The sequence below is a fragment of the Mytilus californianus genome, unplaced genomic scaffold, assembly GCF_021869535.1.
Source record: "Mytilus californianus isolate M0D057914Y unplaced genomic scaffold, xbMytCali1.0.p SCAF_11, whole genome shotgun sequence".
NCBI lineage: Eukaryota > Metazoa > Mollusca > Bivalvia > Mytilida > Mytilidae > Mytilus > Mytilus californianus.
In genome coordinates, this window is record NW_026262593.1 from 41,569,632 (window position 1) to 41,584,401 (window position 14,770).

At 31.8% G+C, this 14,770-nt stretch overlaps 1 protein-coding gene across 2 annotated transcripts in view; it reads left to right on the forward strand.

The window, feature by feature from the left end:
* LOC127720100 (serine/threonine-protein kinase mTOR-like) overlaps positions 1 to 14,770 on the forward strand; it is an 87,462-nt gene that overhangs the window by 8,337 nt on the left and 64,355 nt on the right. Inside the window, exons 1-10 of one of the 2 annotated variants that reach the window (XM_052226504.1) lie at positions 121 to 137; positions 1,353 to 1,415; positions 2,205 to 2,372; positions 3,329 to 3,441; positions 3,860 to 4,039; positions 6,407 to 6,535; positions 7,089 to 7,252; positions 8,878 to 8,961; positions 10,086 to 10,204; positions 14,137 to 14,233. In XM_052226504.1, the coding sequence (XP_052082464.1) occupies positions 1,368 to 1,415; positions 2,205 to 2,372; positions 3,329 to 3,441; positions 3,860 to 4,039; positions 6,407 to 6,535; positions 7,089 to 7,252; positions 8,878 to 8,961; positions 10,086 to 10,204; positions 14,137 to 14,233 (1,102 nt within the window). In that variant the 5' untranslated portion in view covers positions 121 to 137; positions 1,353 to 1,367. Of the gene's footprint in view, positions 1 to 120; positions 138 to 1,352; positions 1,416 to 2,204; positions 2,373 to 3,328; positions 3,442 to 3,859; positions 4,040 to 6,406; positions 6,536 to 7,088; positions 7,253 to 8,877; positions 8,962 to 10,085; positions 10,205 to 14,136; positions 14,234 to 14,770 lie in introns of those variants that run through there. The other variant, XM_052226503.1, reaches the window with a different exon arrangement.

The following is a 14,770-nucleotide window of genomic DNA, read 5'->3' on the forward strand; positions in this document are numbered from 1 at the left end:
CTTTACTAGAAAATCATGAAAAATAATTCCTAAGATAGATGGATAGATGCCTGTATTTAAAAAAAATAGTTGAATTTATATATGTAATCGGTTATTCAAATGAATTAATTTAACAGGGAATAAACGTTGAGTGGAAAGTAAGTACTTGATATTTTTCACTTTGGCAAAAGTCTTTTAATCCATGCCTGCCAATCTTTTTTTAAACAGGGAATGTGTTTGATTTTTAAACTTTAAACTCTAAAGATAATGTTATGGTTTACTTTTATCTATTCTCAATTTTTCTTCTTTTTTCTTCATTTATGTTAATAACATACTTAAAAGCAGTAGAAATATTTTCATTGGTCTTTATAACTAACAAGACATTATTATGGAAGAAAATTTTGAATTTTGTTATGTCCCTATAGACCTTATTGCTATTTCTGAATCTGTGACACTTGACCTGAGATCTTTCAACAGTTGAACTATTGACGTCGTACAACAACCACTTTTACATTGTGTAATCACATACGGTATACGTTCCTGTCAAATTTTGTCAGATATTTTCTCTTATGATGTCAAAATTTGACAGAAACGTATGTGATGGTTTGTAATGGCGGAAAAATAGTGAGACCTTCCCTGTCATCCCTCACACATTTGAAAATATGTTTTACCACAATATTTTTTTAATTTATCCTCATTTTCCTTTGCAACATATTCCTTGTCAGGCCACAGAATTTGATATGAGGTAGTATTTCCCTTCATGTAAATAAAGGGATTTTAAAAGTATTTTCATGTGCAATGTTATGATTGGTTATTAACAACTGATTAAGGTCGAGTAAAGTTTATCAATTACAATGTAAGCAGCTTTACAACATTGTGATATAGAATAGATAGATCTTACAGAGACAACAACAAAAATAGATTTGAAGGAAAAAATTGCAAGTTTTTATTGAAAGAATATTTAATATAGCATGATATCAGTCTCAATGTGTACCACTTTTTTTATGGACGTAAGTTATAATCTGGCTTTGTTATATTACAAACTCAGATAAATGTTGATAAAAGTATTTTTGTCAAAAATATAAATGACTTTGTTATGTATTGCGTTCAGCCATTGTTTAGCAGTCTACTCGTGAGATTTATAAAACCATTTGGGAATTTTCACTATAGCTCAGGAATCTTGTTTTAACCAAAGTTTAAAGAATATCACAAGTTATATATCATTATAGATCAGACAAAAGTCCAAATTTATATGTGTATCTCTAAATTTGCTGAATTCTATAATGTGTATCTGTTTTGGTTATTGAGGATGAAACAACTTCAATTTATCAGTTAGTGAAAATGGTAATCAGAGATCTGGTTTTATTTTTCAGAGACAGCATATTGAGATGGAGGAAATTACCAATCAACAGTATCTACATGAGAAAACAGTCAAGGTAGAATACCAAACATGCATACTACAGTCAAAAGTGTTTCACCATTTGAAAATACCACTATATATTTTATATAAAATACATATTTTTAATAAAAATCATCCCAAGTTATTTTTTGTCCGAATTGAATGAGTTTCCTGCAACTATTATGAAATAAATTTATTATTTCTACTTTTAAGAAATTCACTGTTTAAAGACAAATATGAATTTCTGCAGGAAAAAAATTATATGGGTATGCATGCACTTGATTTCAATATTTAGTTATAATGATTTCTCAGTAATGACATGTCATACAAATATTTCACTATGACCTTACAACACTGTACATCTTTATGAGTTTAACAGTGAAAGAAAGTTTCATCAAAATCAGACCAGAAGTTAGTGTTTGACAATGTTTTAAAAAAATAAATGTTTTTAATATATGAAATATATCGGGAAATTTCAAAGTAGTGAAATACTTTTTACCAAATACTGTATCAAAGTTAAAAATACAAAAACAAAGGGGTTGTCGCAGATGTCTTATCACATTTAAAAAAATATTAATGGACTCTTAGAATAAACATCTTTGTTTGGCAAAATTATCTTGGTTGAAAGATAAGGCCAATGTTTTCCTGAATCATCTTTAAAATGCACTTAAAACACAAACCTTGCAAAAAATTGGAACAATCATGCTTTGTGATAAAAACTATAGTTCAGGTATACTTTATGCTTCATTTCCCTACTCCTATTGTGCTGTTAGAATAAATATGTTTACAGTAATTAATTTTATATTGCTTATATAATTTGTTCTAGGAGATGCATCGACATAAGTCTATGGGTAGTGTGATGGCCTTACAGCAGCTTCAGAACAAGTCCTCTCCCCTGACCAGCTTTGGTCTAGGACATAATCAAATGGCACACAAAAATATCCTATATGAAAGTAGATCTTGCAAAGAACTTATCACTAAGAATTATGAAAAGGTAAAGTGTATTGATTTTTCTTCTGTTATAGAAAATATTACTGTGGATTCATTTATTTTTCGTGGGTACCAATTGTCGCGGATTGAGGAAAACTTGTATATTCAAAGATACTTGATTTTGTGGTTTTGCCCTAGTTGCATATAAAGCCCATAGAAATTTTGTACATTGAACTCTTAAATTCTTTGTTCAGCTAAACCCACGAAAATTAGTATCCCATTAATAACAATGAATCAATAAACTCAACTTAAATTAATGTTGTATGCCATTACAAATTAAAAGCCAGAATAATTGTGATTGAACTTTTTTTCATCTAAATACTATATTTTTCTATACATTTTATATGTTCTATACTATAGTAAATGTTTTTTGTGTATATTGATTTCCCAATTCTATTTTTTCAGTTAATAGGTTCCATGAGGGTCGTAATGGGGGTACCTTCATGACGAATTACGGTAAAAATTCTTGCCAAAAATGTTAGCGGTAATTTTTGGTGCATGACAATAAAATGTACACTTTCTTTTAGACGATAAAAAAAAATCGACTGACTTTGACGAATCACGTTAATTTTTTTCCAAAAATAACGGTAAGGATAATTATTTAAGACCTCTGAAGAATCACTATAAAGATATTTTGACGAATCACGGTAAAATTTTAACCAATTTGACGCTAACAGTAGCCGAAAATGACCGTTTGACGGCTGACGGTAAAGGGCATTCCTACCCTCTTCCATGTTGTCTAATAAATTCACAATCGCATTCATTTTGCCTCAGTAACACTATTTAATAATTCTAAATCATAATGACATACATGTACATTTCATTCTTGAATAACTTAAATTTCTGTGTTGAAGTTAATTACCAAGACAACATATAGTTTGATAACTCGTAAATATTATTGACCCGTTTTAATCATTTACAACAAAACAACAGCTTCGTGACATTATGTTTGGTTTTCAGATATGCAGTTTGATATTGAGACACAGAACTAGTAAGAATACATATGTACAACAAACACTGCTAGTCATCTTTCCAAGGGTGGCAGGATTCAGTCCTCAAGTGTTTTCTAGAGTGTAAGTATTATAAGTCATACTACCATTGTAAGTCAACTTTCTTGGGTTGCAAGATTCAGCAAATACCAATTTTGAAGTCTTTGGTTTGTTCAGACTGTAACATCTCATGAACTCCAGCATTTGAGGTTAGCACACAACCAGTAGACCGCCAAATGGGTAAAAATGTTTCGAACAAGACTTTATAATACAAAGGTTTAACTACAAGTGACATCATAGCTAGAAAGAAAAAAAAAACACAATTGATGTTGTTATGGGTAAATCATATGTTGTTATTGTTTTTGGCCATAGAAAGTCATTTTTAAGCAGATATAATTTTTGTGAATAACTCTTCTATATATTAAAACTAGGAATTTTGTGAGTCTTCTATGACGAAAGTTCATTCTATTTAAATTTATTTTCTAATATTAATACATTGTAGATATCTAGAAGAATCAATTAATTTCCTGCTGGGTACATTGAAGAATCCTAAAGACAAAACAGCTGGATTCCAGGCTATAGGTCTGATGGCCATATCAGTACAGGAGAATATATCCAAACATCTGGCAAGGATTATGGAAGTTATTAGAAGTTCTTTGCCTCCAAAGGACCTGCCACTCAAGTCAGTTTAATACGGAATATTTTTAAATGAAAATAATACTATAATAATTTTGTGTGTCCAAAGCGCTTTTCTTAATGCTCAAACACAAACATTTTACACTTTGTACAGGGTAAATCTAAAAATGTTTGACATGGAAACAGCTCATCAGTGAAAATGATAGAGCATTTCATTGTAAATTTCTGTGTATCACTATTTCATCATTTTACATGACTCTTAGCGAGACTGCTACTTAAGTCAAATAGATATAATACATTTTTGTCGAGCCTGCAACTTTTGTCGCAAAAGCAAGACATAGCGATCCTACATTCCGTCGTCTTTGGCGACGTCCACAAATATTCACTCTGTGGTTAAAGTTTTTGAAATTTTAATAACTTTCTTAAACTATCCTGGACTTCTACTAAACTTGGACAGAAGCTTGTTTATGATCATAAGATAGTATCCAGAAGTAAATTTTGTAAAAAAAAAAAATCCTGTTTATCTGTTAATTACTTATAAATTGACTTAGTTTTTCTGCCAGTTAACATTACATTCACTCTGTGGTTAAAGTTTTAAAAATTTTAATAACTTTCTTTGTACCAAACTTGGACAGAAGCTTGTTTATGATCAAAAGCTAGTATCTAGAAGGAAATTTTGTAAAAATTTATTTCCTTTTTTTCTGTATATTACTTATAAATGGACTTAGTTTTTCTTCCAGTTAACATAACATACAGTCTGCAGTTAAAGTTTTTATACGACCGCAAAGGTCGTATATTGGTATGACGTTGGCGTCGTCGTCGTCGTCAGAAGACACATTTGTTTCCGCACAATATCTTTAGTTGTAGAGAATGGATCTCTTTGAAATTTTACAATAAGGTTCAATATTACAAAAGGAAAGTGGGGATTGATTTTGGGGGTTATGGTACCAACAGTTAAGGAATTAGGGGCCAAAAAGGGGCCAAAAATAAGCATTTTTGTAACTTCCAGACATAACTTGTGTGTTAGTGTATGGATCTTTTTGACATTTTACCACAAGGTTTCATATCACAAAGGGAATGATGGGATTGATTTTGGGGGTAATTGCCTCAAAATTTTAGGAATTTGGGGCCAAAAAGGGGCCAAAAACAAGCATTTTTCTAGTTTCCAGACAATAACTTGTGTTCAAGTGTTTGGATCTCTCTGAAATTGTACTGCAAGGTACCATACCGCAAAGGGAAGGCTGGGATTGAGTTTGGGGTGATGAATCATAAGGGGGTTCAAAAAATTGGGGGGGGGGGGGGGGTATTTTTTTCCCCTTTTTTTCCTTTTTTTTGTCTTTAAAATTTTCCATTTTAAGTTGGTTATTTTTTATTTATATATGAAAGCAAATAATAATGATATGGTTTGATTTCATCAAAAATTGAAATATTGGGGTTCTTTGATATGCTGAATCTAACCGTATATGTATTTAGATTTTGGATATTGGACCATAATAGGGAAATTAAAAAAATTTAAGTTCTTAGACCACATTCATTCTGTGTCAGAAACCTATGCTGTGTCAAATATTTAATCACAATCCAAATTCAGAGCTGTATCAAGCTTGAATGTTGTGTCCATACTTGCCCCAACTGTTCAGGGTTCGACCTCTGCGGTCGTATCAAGCTGCAACCCAGCGGAGCATTTTATTAAAACATTTATTAGATTCATAAACCATCCTTGATTTTTACTTGGACAGAAGCTTCTTACAATCAAAAGATAGTATCTAGAGGAAAATGTAAAAATTATCTTCTTTATCATTTGTTCATTCAATAAATTTATGTTTCAACTCTTTTATAAATCTATAGATTTGATTGCATACTGTATTCATTTTTTACAAGCATAACTTTTTTCATACATTTCAAACGTTTTATTTCATTAACTGTAAATCTATTATGTTTAATCCCCTATCACACTGAAGACATAGACAACAGCAAAAGTAGGCGAGACACTGGGTTCCGCGGAACCTTTACATATTTTTACACATCAATTTAAAGAAATGAGAATTTGAAACAGTGCATTGATTTTTGTCCTGTCTACTTAAATGTGATGTAAATGTTTCTTGATTCAACATTGCTTAAAAAGCGAATCACTTAACCTTTTTCATGGAAATATTTTTGAAAAGCATATAGAATTTTCTTTTTATCACCACAAGTTTAGACAAATTATGAATTACTTTTGCGCAGAAACTATCAAAATTTTTGTGTTTTTTTTGTAGTTCCTGTTTTATTTATTCACAACTTATAAAGAGCTTTATATATTGTAAAGACATCTGTATGTTTCTAAAATTTTTTTGGTTATTCTTGTTTGGTTGCAGTCACATTGATGAAGACCCTGTATCTCCTTTTATTCATGATGGCATGATTTATCTTGTAGGAAGTACAAGAGTTTTGTAGTTGACCCTGCTGTATTTACATGTATCAGTATGTTGTCCAGAGCTGTTGGCAATATTATGATGAAAGATGTCAGAGAACTCTTAGATTCTATGCTGGCAACAGGACTTAGGTAATCAATTGTACAAAGCAAAATTTTGTACATTAAAAATATGATTTTTCAAATGGAAAACAGAAACATTTCAAAAAGTTGTTTCATTAAAGAAGATTTTTTTAGATTTCAAATTTTAGTTTGATTTAGAATTTTGCAAATATTTTGAACTGATCAGATGTTCGTTTCCATTCTTCATTAATGCACATTCTTGCTTTTTTATCTGATTTAAAGTATCTGTTAGATCAAAATTATCCTTTATGCTTAAATGCATGCAGACAGCAATCTATCATGACACTGTGAGATATGTACAATAGGGCTCAATTTAAAATTTGTGAAATAGTTGGAAAGAAAAAATGTATAATTTTGTGTATCGTATAGATTCTCATCACAATGTACACATTTACTGATGTCCAATTTAAAGCAGTTGGAAGCAGAACACTTACAATCAACTTTAGCAAGAAAATTTGATATGCTCATTAAATATTATGCTTTAATTTAAGATTTCTCAGATGTATGGAGTTTTATATTGTGATAACATTTTCATCATTGTTGATTTATTTTATTGCAACAGTCCAGCCTTAACAGCTGCATTGAGAGATTTAGCCACTCAGATACCGCAGTTGAAGAAAGATATTCAAGATGGACTCTTGAAAATTTTGTCTCTTGTTCTGATTGGTCGACCATTGAAACACCCAGGTGCTCCCAAAAGTCCACTGTCTCCGCTTCCTATAGCAGGTATATTTTTGTAGATATTCAAAAGTTTTTCACCCAGCTTACGTAAAACCTGAACTCTAGACACAATTTCAGTTGTTGTAAGCATAATAGTTGAGGAGAAGGATACACTATTGATGTGGGATATAGGGGCTATTAAAAGTGTGGATGTGGGATATATGGGGTAAAAAAGTGGTGATGTGGAGAATAGGGAAAAATAATTATGGGATCTGGATAAAAAGAAGTTGGAAGTAAGAAAAAAATTACTAAACATAGCTGGACTTCGGAAATGAGCACCCCATTGTCACCCCTTCATAGTCTTTTTACAAAATATTCCTCATGATGATTTTATTCTTAGTAAACCATAATCTTTCAATTATGCATCACTGTAAAATACAAAAGTAATTCCATCCAGTTTTCCACAATTAAAAAAAAAAATGCTTTTATTGTTTGGTGTTTCAAATACTGTGAAAGTACTTTTATTCGTTGGTATCAATTTTTCGTGGATTGAGCAAAAGTTACATGTTCGTGGGTTCTTAAATTCATGGATTTTATTTTTCTGAAAAAAAATCGGGAGAAGAATTTGAACCCATCAGAAACGAAGATTCTTTAATATAATCATATGGTGTTCATTTTCACTTACATGTTCGTCTTTCATTTTTGACAACATTCATCAAATTTCTTTAAAAGGTAATTGCTTTCAGAAATAAGCTGATTCATTTCTGAATACAAATTGTCTCATTGAAGGAAATTGCAAAGTAAACATTTTAATTGTTGCACACGTGTAATCAGAAGTGGTGACACTAATTAACCCGAGATAGAATGATCAACAGATTAATGATCATCAAAGGTGTAAATAGGTCCATAAACATGTCATTTAAAGAAAAAGGTTGCATAAAAAATGCTACAATTGTACTTTGAATTAATACTTTCAAAATAAAAAAGCAAGCCCAATATGAAATTAATATTATTTTTCGTGAGAGAATTATGAGGAGATAAAATGACACTTCATCATCATATATCTTCTCCGGAAGTCTGTCATTTATCTTTCAAAACTTTTTTTTATGAGAATTAAAAGTTTGATAGTCATACAACTTAGATTATTTAAAGATTAAAATCCTGTTTGAAGTTTTTCATGCTACACTGGTGCTCCGCCACTGCATATAGTTCATATTTGTTTGGTGATATTCGATGTTTTCTCTAGATTATATGCCCGTATCCATGTAGTCAAAACTACAGGGGATCTTTCAAAGTCTTGATTTGGACAACAGTTGTTATATTTCGCTGGACACTTAAATTCGTGGATAAAGCCTTCCACGAAAACCACAAAAATTGGTACCCCACGAATAAAAGTACTTTCACAGTAGATTTATTAAGAGCTGTTCCATTAAAACATGCGTAAGCATCTTTAGAGGCAAATTTAGAATTTCTCCTACATTTTCACTGTACAAAATAGTCTTTAACCCCCACTCATAGAGGAGATTTTAACGTGCCTTCACTGAGTTCCATGTCTATTTTGATGGAACAGCCTTAGATAAATGTTGATTATCATCTTTATTCTTTAGAAAACATTAAAATTGTTAGAAAAAGAAATATTGCACAGGAGTGGCATATAATGATTAAATTATGTTCTTGCTATGTTTTAACAGGTGCCCTGTTGTCGCCCACAGACAGCCATGATACAACAAGTATAACATTGGCACTTAGGACACTGGGAAGCTTTGATTTTGAAGGTTTGTTGTCACTTTAATATTTCATTAAATATCTCAATATGTAAATTTACTGCTTTTTTTGTTTGCCCATGTTTGTCACATTTATATGATTGGACAAAATTAGAATTCACATGGCATTAGATTCATAGCTGATAATGCTAGAATATAACATACTGCAAAATTATTCTTTTAACAGGAACAAACATAAATTTTATTACAGTTTATTTTCATCAGATGTAACGATATTAATTTTGTGTCCCACCCAGGGTAGTAGGGGGTATTATGTTTATGGCCTGTGTCTCTGACCATTATCTGTCTGTTATTCTTTCCAAGGAATTGTTGTCACATCAACCTGAAATTTTGTTCACAGGTTCATCATGATGTGAACTATTTAAATTATGTACAAAATTAGGGTTTTGACAATATTTTGAATTTTTGTTATACCTTTGGAATTCTGGTCAAAGTTGTCATTACAGTTTGGGTATAACTTCTTGTTTTGCTAGTGCATGCAACTTCAGAAACAATTCAAAATCTTCTTGTGATCCCAGAAAATGTTGCACTTAATCAAATACATTTATTACATGTAGATAAACTTACGTTTTATCATTCAGTGAAACGCAGTATTTATTCTATACTCAAACAGTTAATAATCCTGTTAAAAATCAACCAAAGGTGCCTGTTCGGGCTTGTTATATTCCTTCTGCATACATGAAGGCGGGTCCGGAAAAAATGTACAAGGGGGAGGGTGGAGTCCCATAGGCCATAGATCCAAAATAATCATGACCATCAAGTGCCTTCTAACCCTCTGGAATAGCCCTGATCTGGAAGTAGAAAAAGCTAATAAATTTGTACAAAAATTTTTCAGTGCATTCACATTGGGTTACTCTGTCGTGTTTATTAGTCCCCTACCGAAGAAGTTGAGGGGGTCTTTAAGTTTGCACTCCGTCCGTCTGTCTGTCTGTCTGTCTGTCTGTCTGTCCATCCTTCAGTCCGGCAAATCAGTTTTCCACACTATTTTTCTTCGTGCTTGAAGATATTGATTTGATATTTGGTGTATTATTGACAAGTTACAGATCAAGTTCGAATTTTGTTCTGGTCTGATGATTTTGTGCAGAGTTATGGTCCTTGTTTTGTTTTATTTACAGGTCATTCCTTGACACAGTTTGTCAAACATTGTGCAGAACATTATTTGTCTAGTGAATATAAAGAGATCAGAATGGAAGCTGTTAGAACTTGTGCAAGATTGTTATCTCCCCTGCTCAAGGTATGAAATTTTAGAGAAGACTTCATAAGTTTGATTAACTTGTGTCTCATTCCTTTTGCATATTTAGGCAAATAAGATATGTTTAAACTATGAAATTTTAGATAGAATTTAAAAATGGAAATGGGGAATCTGTCAAGAATTATCTCCCCTGCTTAAGATATGAAATTTAAAAGAATTATCTCCCCTGCTTATGGCATGAACTTTTAAAAAGAATTGAAGTTGAGAATTTAGCAGGAAAATCATTTTTAAGCAACATATTGTATTTGATTACTGTGATAAAAAAACAGTATACATTACTCAAATCTCAAATGATTTTACAAGTGCAGTGTTGTCCACAGACATTGTTTAAGGCGCAAAAATTTGTAGCGTGTAACCCTTTTTTTTTGGAGTGAACTATTGTGACGCGAAACAATCATTCAGAACTACAAAATGAATTTAAAAGCTTCATGACAGTCTAGGTGTTTAATTATGTACACTATTTATGAAATATCATTGAATGAAATATAATCAATTTACACCCATATAAAACACATTGATCATGCTGATATCACAGTCCATTTTATATAGAGTTAAAATTTAATTTGAGAGACCAAATTTAGTAATTTTAAGAGAATAATCTCCTGTTCCTTTGAGCCTTTAAGTGCTGTACAGCTTTAAATATTTCCATATCTGGTGCATCTGCTCCTACTAAAAATTTTGCATTATTAGCAGTTTGTAATTTTTGGAATACAACTTTTTTTAAAAAAAATAGATAAAATGAACAGCTGATCAATTTTGAAGGTTGACATTTCAAGATCACTTCCGTGTGTATTTGTTACACTCTTTTCTTTGGCAGGTAGAAACCTGGCAAATTTCTTCAAAGTAAAATCCAACAAAATAATTTGCATATGCTTTTGCTTTTAAGTTCCCAACCATTGACATCGAGTTGTGTATTGTCATAGTTTTCCGGTGCAAGGACCAAACTGACAGACACAACTGATTTCTTTTTTAAAAGATGACAACTAAAGAAGAATTTTTTTTTGCTAAGAACAAAATTTTACATTCTATCTCAAACTATCGATTCATGTTATGAATTTATCATAAATATTACTAAAGGTTTATGTTACTTTTTTTTCACGTAAAACGCCTTCCATTCATAAATATTTGTAGTTGTGTATTGCAAAGTTACCACGTGTTGTCATCATGTTCATTATACGACCGCAAAAAAATTTTTGTGGTCGTATATTGGTATGACGTTGGCGTCGTCGTCGTCGTCGTCGTCCGGCGTCGTCCGAAGACACATTGGTTTTCGCACTCTAACTTTAGTTTAAGTGAATGGATCTCTATGAAATTTTACCACAAGGTTCAATACCACAAAAGGAAGGTTGGGATTGATTTTGGGGGTTATGGTACCAACAGTAAAGGAATTAGGGGCCAAAAAGGGGCCAAAAATAAGCATTTTTGTAACTTCCAGACATAACTTGTGTGTTAGTGTATGGATCTCTCTGACATTGTACCACAAGGTTCCATATCACAAAAGGAATGCTGGGATTGATTTTGGGGGTAATTGCCTCAAAATTTTAGGAATTAGGGGCCAAAAAAGGGGCAAAAAACAAGCATTTTTCTAGTTTCATGACAATAACTTGTGTGTAAGTGTATGGATCTTTCTGAAATTGTACTACAAGGTTCCATATCACAAAGGGAAAGCTGGAATTGAGTTTTGGGGTAATTGCCGAAACGTTTAGGAATTGGGGGGCCAAAAAGGGGCCAAAAATAAGCATTTTTCTAGTTTCCAGACAATAACTTGTGTTCAAGTGTATGGATCTCTCTGAAATTGTACTGCAAGGTACCATACCACAAAGGGAAGGCTGGGATTGAGTTTGGGGGTGATGAATCATAAGGAGGTTCAAAAAATTTGGGGGGGATTTTTTTTTTTTTCCTTTTTTTTCTTTTTTTCCTTTTTTTTTTCTTTTAAAATTTTCCATTTTAAGTTGGTTATTTCTGATTTATATTTAAAAGCAAATAATAATGATATGGTAGGAGATACACACCAAACAGGATGTAAATTATTATATAATAAGTATTGTGCAATAGCAAGAAATTTTCAATTGCACAATAGCAAGAAATCTTCAATTGCACAGTATTGCGCAATAGCAAGAAATCTTCAATTGCACAGTATTGCACAATAGCAAGAAATATCCAATAGCACAATACTGCGCAATAGTAAGAAATTGTCAATTGTACAGTATTGCGCAATAGCAAGAAATATTTAATTGCACAGTATTGTGCAAAAGAAGATACTTCGTATAAATTGCTTATTTCTTGACCAATTTCAATGGGGTTTTATTCCTGAATTTTTGGGGTTCTTTAATATGCTGAATCTAACCGTGTATTTAGTTTTTGGATTTTGGGCCCCATTTTTAAATTGGTCCACATTGAGGTCCAAAGGGTCCAAAATTAAACTTTGTTTGATTTCATCAAAAATTGAATTATTGGGGTTCTTTGATATGCCGAATCTAACCGTGTATTTAGATTCTTAATTTTTGGTTCCGTTTTCAAATTGGTCTACATTAAGGTCCAAAGGGTCCAAAATTAAACTTAGTTTGATTTAAACAAAAATTGAATTCTTAGGGTTCTTTGATATGCTGAATCTAAACATGTATTTAGATTTTTGATTATGGGCCCAGTTTTCAAGTTGGTCCAAATAGGGGTCCAAAATTAAACTTTGTTTGATTTCAACAAAAATTGAATATATGGGGTTCTTTGATATGCTGAATCTAACCATGTATTTAGATTTTTGATTTTTGGGCCCCGTTATCAACTTTGTCCACATTTAGGTCAAAAGGGTCCAAAATTAAACTTTGTTTGATTTCATCAAAAATTAAATTCTTGGGGTTCTTTGATATGCTGAATCTAACCATGTATTTAGATTTTGGATATTGGACCATAATAGATGAATGTCTAATTTAAAATTTTTAAGTTCTTAGACGTGACATTCATTCTGTGTCAGAAACCTATGCTGTGTCAAATATTTAATCACAATCCAAATGCAAAGCTGTATCAAGCTTGAATGTTGTGTCCATACTTGCCCCAACTGTTCAGGGTTCGACCTCTGCGGTCGTATCAAGCTGCGCCCTGCGGAGCATTTTATTGGTCATATTAAAATAGATTTTTACTATTGACCAATGAGAAAAATCGATATTTAATTCGGCATTATTATAAAGAAAGCCACGCGGAAAGACGTTTTGTATTTGTACTTCGATCTTTTCCCTCAATTCTAACCCTGAAACACTGAAAAAAAGTATCCAAGAAAAACATTTATCTATTCGATGATAATCTATAGAATTACGCGATTTGATAAGGCAAATACAGGTAAAGGATGGAGTCAATCAATAATTGCGTAATTTGGTGTCATATTGATTTTCATCTCAGCGGCAATCTTTAACTTTACAAAAGTTATCAAACATTTCATAATTGTATATGAAAATTAACACGCTGTGGGATCAAATATTAAAGGACAGCGGTGATTTAAGGTGCTGCGGAGTCAACGAAAATATTTTGAAGGCGCTGCGGGACCGCAGCGTCATATTGGCCTGGGGAGAACACTGAAGTGTAACATAAGTAAAAAGGTGTTTGCCATTAAGTTCACTACATATTTTCATGATTATGAAGCAAATTTATGACTGAAATTTAAATTTAATTTTCAGTTTCTGATATGAGATGTAAGTAATAAACTAATTCTTTAGACATTTTTCAAATGCATATTACTGTTATTTGAAAAGTTGTCCGTTTCATTTATTTTATTTGAAGTAAGATAAGTCTGTTTCACTAATTGCCTGTTACTAGTGGTCATTTGTGAATAATTTATGACAAATGTTTTACAGTAAGGCAAAAGGAAAAAAACATAAAATTTATTTGAAGGATTATTTTTATCTTTTGACTTCCTATTTCAGTTGTTAGCTTCCAATCAGGGCCAGGTCAGCATGGCAGCCATGAACACAGTAGCAGAAGTCCTACACAAGTTACTGGTTGTTGGAATCACAGACACAGGTCTGAAATTATATTGAATACTGTAAATTCAGAAATTATTGCGATGTTTTTATTAATGTGAATAATGCAAATAGTAACGCAATAATAAGAACTTGCATTCGGATATCTGTTGAATATAACTGTATGCAGATTTTCCTGAAATCACAATAATTGATCTGGCATTTTTGTTCATTCTTCAAAAATTGCAATAATAAATGCACGCAATTATTTCTGAATTTACAGTATTTTGTTTCAAGATGTTTTGAACAAAGGTGGTAGTTTTATTACTCCTAGAGTTCATGTTCAAGTACTAGTGCATTTACACAATTAAGTCAAAGTGCAAGGAAAGTTTAAAAGAATAAGAATATTAAAAGTGGGCTGTAAAGGGGGAAGTGGTATGTGCATTGATGAACAGGAAATAAAATGGCCATTTCACAATGAACGAAAAAATAAAAAAATAGCTTGCCCCTTGCTTTTCCACCAAATGCACGAAACACTGAATAATGAGCTTCAAGCATGAAAACAAGTGAAATATAAATTGAAAACACTTTGCACGAA